Source organism: Erythranthe guttata, chromosome 3, assembly GCF_056151865.1.
Source record: "Erythranthe guttata isolate IM_541 chromosome 3, IM_541, whole genome shotgun sequence".
Classification (NCBI taxonomy): Eukaryota; Viridiplantae; Streptophyta; class Magnoliopsida; order Lamiales; family Phrymaceae; genus Erythranthe; species Erythranthe guttata.
Window position 1 is genome coordinate 926,004 of NC_142535.1, and position 7,177 is coordinate 933,180.

General features: G+C 34.7%; 1 protein-coding gene across 1 annotated transcript; it reads right to left on the bottom strand.

Moving 5' to 3' along the window:
• Window positions 1-330: 330 nt before the first annotated feature.
• Window positions 331-4,316, bottom strand: LOC105951063 (monosaccharide-sensing protein 2). Its single transcript, XM_012974456.2, has 6 exons — window positions 4,012-4,316; window positions 3,802-3,908; window positions 3,112-3,672; window positions 1,686-2,560; window positions 1,270-1,457; window positions 331-970 (listed from the first exon to the last, which is right to left on the bottom strand). Exons 2-6 carry the CDS (start codon window positions 3,878-3,880, stop codon window positions 532-534), a joined length of 2,142 nt encoding a protein of 713 aa, XP_012829910.2. The 5' UTR covers window positions 3,881-3,908; window positions 4,012-4,316; the 3' UTR covers window positions 331-531.
• Window positions 4,317-7,177: the final 2,861 nt, after the last annotated feature.

Here is a 7,177-nt window from a genome sequence, read left to right on the forward strand (position 1 = left end):
CCCGTTTACCATGACATGTTCACCTTCTTCCCCATCCCACGGGCCACAAGCCAGCATCCGAAGTCCTAACTGTAATGCTCCTCATTTGTAAAACCGAAACCGAATCTTTCTCACTCACTAGCGTGTGTCGAAGCTATCATAACCGACTCTTTTTTCGATTTTTTTGTTTAATTATCGTACTAATATTAATATATATATATATATATTTGATAGATTATTTAATTTTGAACAAAAATGAAACATTTTTAGAAAAGATCAGAATATGACTTTATAACTTTTAATTATCAAAGAAATGCAGAAAACATTTAGTAGGTCTAGAAACCGAGCATATGTCGAAATTAGCATTTAAAATTTCAAAATAGAAAAAAAAAATTGTTCCAAAATCGAATAAATCATATCGAATGTAATATTACAGATGTAATCTTTGAAAAAAAAATGAAATTTTTGGAATTACATTGCAAAAAAAACCCTGCTAAGATAATAACACCATCATCTTCAGAAGCAATGTTGACACCTCCCTCCATCACTCACTCACTCACTTTTAGCACCTTGTTTGGCTCCAACGGCGAAAAACTCCGTGATAACTTCCAAAGGCATGCCCTTAGTTTCCGGGACCCTCAAGAAAATGAACACCCACGAGATAACACAAACAACAGCGTAAATACCGAAAACACCAGCTAAGCCGATCGAGCTCAGCATAACGGGAAGTGAGTAAGTAACAATGACATCACATATCCAGAAAACTAACGCGCATATAGCGATACATATTCCGCGCACTCTCGTTGGGAATATTTCCGAGCAGAGGATGTTTGGAATTGGACCGTAACCCATCACGAATGTGCAGAAGTAGACTATGACACACACGGTGGAGATTACTGCGTGGGCCACAGTCCCGAAATCGAAAACATTTCCGATCACGAGTGCGATGAGTGATAGAATCAAAACTGGTATTGTTGTTAGCAACAGTGACCTATATAAGAGATTATAGGTAAATTAAGTATAGAAACCGAAATTGACTAAACTATAAATTTTCTTGAAATATAAATCCTTGATTATATTGTGTATCAAGAGTCCTGTCTTAATTCTCAAACGAGGTTCTCGGAGTTTTGGGCAATGCTTATATAGGAGAATAAATAAATCTTGATTATGGTTATTTTCCGAATTAATCATGGAGAGGAAAGATACTAAAATAGCATTCAATAATCGACCTCTTTCTGTAAAAGAGACTAAATAGTATTAAATAACGAAAGAAAAAGGAAGGAGCGTTACCTTCTACCAGCTATATCCATGAACCTCATAGCAACAGTAATACAAGGAAGCATCAAAAAGTTGGTCAATGTGCTAACGAGGAAAGACGAAGAATCTGCTCCCAGGCCAAGGTTAGCCAGAAGAACTCCCACACCTGCCTGCTGAAGAATTTGAGGAGTGTAGTACAGTACACCGTTGATACCAGAAAACTGCACAAACACAAGATCAAATCAGATATGACTAATTTCGTTGAACAAGTAGGCGGAAAACTCTGCATATTTATTTATTTATTTATTGTGTTAGTCTCTTCTTATATATGATTTTTCACTCAACTATGTAATTCTAGGAGAAAACTATTCCGGCTCATTTCATCTTTCAAAATCTTAGTCCAAGAAAAAGAATATAAAGCTAACACTTCGAAACAGAAAATTCTATACCTGCTGCAGTATTTGGAGCCCGATCCCAACAATCAAAGCCCGTTTAACTCCCGGTTCAAGAAGCGCACTCAAAACGGACACATTTCCAGAAGTATCCGTGGCCCCACTAATTTCCTTCGCCTGCTGGTTCACTAGAGCCACCGTATGAGAATACTCATCGCCACCATCACCATCACCACCACCGCCGCCAGTGACAGAAATGAGGGACCCACGTCTAGAAACAGGCGGACCCTCTTGGTGCAAATAAACCCTCTTAAAACCACCTTCTCCGTCTTTCTCAGACCACTTCACCGCCATCTGCCAACCCCCACCAATCCCCATCGCTTCACCACCATGCATAAGACTACTATGCCGCCTCATCTCTGACAAGCTCTCATGATGGCCCGTTTCTGTAGCTTGCCGTGACATCAGTGGGCTCCGCAAATTGTCATCCTCGTCTGGGCCCGCGTCCTCCGAGGTGTAGCCCTCGTCTTCTCCTCTGTGCAAGCTCTCTTCATCCCACTCCTCGTGCTTCATGTTTGCCTCTGCAGTGCTGAGCATGCTTCCGAAATTCGCGAAGAGCATGCTCCGCATGCTTCCGGATGTTTCGGGAAGCTTCTCGTGGACGCTTCCGAAGAGGGTCACGAGCGGGTCCATTAGGGGTATGCTCTGGTTCGCCACGCTCCCGTGGCGAGAGATAAGGCCTGTACGGCTCTGCTCGGTGGTGGGCTTTGCGATCCATGAGTGGCCCGCTTCAGGCCCGTATAACTTGATAGTGTCTTCTTCATCAGTTGGGTTTTGATCCTTGCTTGATTCATCTGCTGGACCTATGATGTACTCTTCTAAGGAAGCTTCACCACCAACTGCTAAACCTTCGACCAATAAAGCCATTTCACCTGTGGAAGGAGAACGTAACATGAGCAGAAGCAACATATATCGCAACAATTGTGTGTCGTTGTTGGTATTTACGTCTCGTTTGTTGTTACAAATTATACGCGAGGAATAAATCATAATAATTTCTTAATAAAACTTCGTAGTAATTGACGTTTGAATAGAGAAAATTACTACAAGACGATGCTTGAATCATCTAAACAGCACCATAGTCAAACTGAATATGTCTAGTCTTATCTACGATAATACATTTTCTTCTGAACAATTTAATTGATGCCTAGCCAAAGACTGCGAACAATACGATTCAAAAAACGGCAATTTTCACATTGAAGGGATTTAAGACCTAGAATATTATTCGTATAGAAAATGTCTGAGGTTTCTTAAAGTAATATTTACATAATTTTAGCATGCCACGCATAAAACCACATGCTCACATCAAACAGTTTTTAGTAAGGAAACCAACAGATCAAAATTAATCCACTCAATCAAAAAAAAAAAAAAAAAAAAAAAATTACTTCAGCAAATAGGAAAAACAAAGATCGAATCAAGAATGTACCAGAAACATCTTCCCTCCCACGCAGTTTCTGCAAAACTCTTCTCGCCTCAACCATCCTCCCTTTACTCACTAGCCACCTCGGAGATTCAGGTAAATAAAACACAGTAAACGCAAAATACAAAAGTGAAGGAATCGAAAGAACTCCAAGCATCAATCGCCAGCTAGGCGAGGGCAATAGCGACATCGAGAAAACCATACAGTACGCCAAAAACATTCCACCGGAACCAAGGAACTGCGGGAGAGTATTTAACTGCCCTCGAATCTCCGAAGGTGCAGTCTCGGAAATGTATAGAGGAACTAGCGTAACAGCAAGCCCGATTCCAAATCCATCTAAAAGCCTTGCCAAAAGCAAGACATACACATTAGGAGACCACAACATTATTATTCCACTTAGGAAATAAAACATGGACGAAACGATAAGCATCGGCCTTCGCCCAACCGAATCGGAGATTGTCCCCGAGCAAGTGGTGATCACTGTAGCTCCGATGAGCGACATTGCCACTATAAGCCCTTCTACTGCAGCCGTCAATTCGAGCTCTCTTTTAATGTAAACAACAGCTCCTGTATATATTTTTTTTTTTTTTTAATTTAAATTAGAGATTAATTCACAGAAAATTCAATATTCAAGTGATTTTTTTACTTAGATTGATTGATTAAAGGAAAAATTGCAATTAGAAGACAAAAATTCACCTGCAATTGTGGCATTATCCCAACCCTGCAAAAAATTGCCGATCGTGGCGGCAATGGCTACCAATGTAGCGCCGTTCATTTTAATTACTTTTAATTCAAACTTCAATCTACAAAAAAACAGAGATCAATCAAAAATCAACAATCAATTAAAAAAAAAGTTTTAGAGAGAGAAAGTAGAGAGATCTGAAAGTGTGAGCAAAATTGATTTACCGTTTGAAAAGCTACCAAAAAAAAAAAGGTGTTGCTGAACTCAATGCCTACTAATCCAGCACTGAATTATGTATATATATATATAATTTTCTAGAGAGAGAAACGAAGAAGCGGAATACATATATTATATATTATATTATACATACATAAACGTGTGTATGTATATATTACTTCCGCCGTGATTGTGTTTCCGGTGAAATTTGGGGGAGTGTGTATTTGAATTTTTTGTATGTATAGTCTGTATGTATATGTGTATCTGACACGAAGTAGTAGTCCACCACTCTGTATGTATTGTTTTTGGAGATGAAAACAAAAGTTTTAATATTATTTAAATTGACTAAACGACACCGCTTTATAGATCTGAAATACACTATTTTATTATTAATAAATAATTAAATGTTAGTAATTATTATTGAGATCGTGTTTACAATTAAGAAACGATTAAGCATATGATGAGTCGGATCAATGTCGTCATATTAGCTGGCTGCCTACTTCTCACATTTCTTCGGTTATTTTTATGCTACACACCAATGTGGGTGTGCGTATATGAATAGTAGAAAATTAACTGATGTATTTCACCTAGCGGTGGAAATCAAACGGAATGGATCGGAAATGTCTTTTTCGGAAAATTTCCATTTTTTTTTCAGAAGTTAAAAATAGGTTCCAATTTACATTTCAAAAAATCGGAATTTCAAAATCCATTCCAATTTCGTAATACCTCGGAATCGGCGGAATTTCGGAATTTTCGGAAATTGCATTAATTCTTAATTATTTGTTCCAAAATTGGAAATAATGGTAATTTTTAGCATTTTTTTTCTTCTAATATTTTCGTAATTTTCCGGCAAAAGGCAAGAATCCAAACTCAAAGGTCAATAAGAGAAAATGTAAACACTTGTAAAAACAAAATAATGAGTTTATCAAAGCAAATATAATTCTTGCAAATTTTCAAAAAAAAATTGGTAAATATAGTTCTTGCAAAATATGAATAGAAAAATAATTCAAATATACAATATATATATATATATATATATATATATATATATATATATATATATATATATATATATATCGTATTTTATATTTCGGAAATAAAATCGGATCGGAAATTGGAATTTTCAATAATTTTATATGTAATTCTAATTCCGTTCCAAAAATAATCGGAATATCGGAAATCAGAGTGAAGAAAAGTGTTCTAAATTCGAATATTTTCGAATCGAAATTGGCGGAATTCGGGAATTCCTTTCCAATTTCCACCCCTAATTTCACCAAGTGTAGCATAGAATAGGCATTTTCTTCTTTGTCACACACTTCCTCTAATTAATGATTGTTCCTATTTTACTAAATCGTTGAATAAATCTTAAATCGTAAAAATAATAAACTATAAGATTTTTATTTTTTTTAAAGTAATGTAAGGTACATTTTTATTTTATATTAATACCTAAAATTTATGTACCAGCATTAACAAAATAATTATGTAATACACTAGAACCTCGGTAAATTAATAACCTCGATAAAATAGTAGTTTCTTCTGGTTCTCGACTTGGTGAAAATGTATTATATTATTAACTCGATAATTTAATAATTCGCTAAATTAATAGAATTTTCTTGGTTCCAACTGTATTCAATTATAGAGGTTTAATTGTATTGTGGTAAATTACGGCCATCCTTTGAGGTATGGTCAAATTACGAAAAAAACCCTCATGTTTGCGTAATTACAGCCAACCCCTTCTTTTAAATATTTTTACATAAAATTTATGTCATTCAGTATTTATCGAACCAAATCGTATATTCAGTTCGGTAAACGGTATGAAATGTTGGCGTACTGAAATTTCGGTTCGATTTTTCCGATTTAGCATCCCTTAATTTACCTCTGGAGGAGTATTTTTGTAAGGGTGATTTTCGTAATTTGACTATAACTCAGGGGTTGGCCGTAATTTGTCCTATAATATTATGACCAAAATTCATAGTGTAGAAGTCAAACTAAAAAAAATGCACCCGTGTTCAAAATTAAAATTTTATAAGACAAATTTTGTATATATTTTTAGTAAGAAAAATTAAAATCATTAAAACAATATTATCGTATATCATTATTATACATATTCATTGCTGTAATTAGGACCATTTAAACCACAAAATTCTTGATCACTTTAAAAAAATGTACATAAAATAAAATAAAAAATATAACAAATTAATTAAATGAAATAATTATAAAATTAAAACTTCACGGTCTATTTCAAGCTCATTTATACTATTAAAATCGATGACAAATGAATGATCCGTAATAGATCAACATAGATGATGACTCCGTTCCTCGTTGGAAATCAAATAAATAACATTATCGATAAAGATAGTATAATTATTAATTATAATGTAATACATTTAATTACTAAAAAAAATGCACCCGTGTTCAAAATCTAAATTTTATTAGATAAATTTTGAATTAACATTTTTTTAGTAAGAAAAATTAAAATCCCGTATTAAAACAATATTATCGTATATCATTATTATACATATTCATTGCTGTAATTAGGACCATTTAAACCACAAAATTCTTGATCACTTTAAAAAAGTGTACATAAAATAAAATAAAATAAATATAACAAATTAATTAAATGAAATAATTATAAATTAAAACTTCACGGTCTATTTCAAGCTCATTTATACTATTAAAATCGATGACAAATGAATGATTCGTAATAGATCAACATAGATGATGACTCCGTTCCTCGTTGGAAATAAAATAAATAACATTATCGATAAAGATAGTATAATTATTAATTATAATGTAACTTATTTAATTACTTAAAAAAATGCACCCGTGTTCAAAATTTAAATTTTATTAGATAAATTTTTGATATGCCTAATTGGCCAAACCCAATGGGCCTACAAATTATTTATCTACCGGGCCACGAGCCCAATATCGAAGACTACTATCACCGAGGCCCAATCACCTTCAAGCAAGGTTTGGGCCCGACAATCTCAACTAAGCTATAAATACACATTTGAACTCATTCGATAAGGTACGTTCTATTATCTGAGCAATACTACTAATGGTATTCTCTGGACTATTTCTATGATCAGCACGTCTGACTTGAGCGTCGGAGGGGTTTCCGCCGGATCAACCCCCGGCTTAGCTTATGTGTTCTATGATCGCAGGTACCTCAGG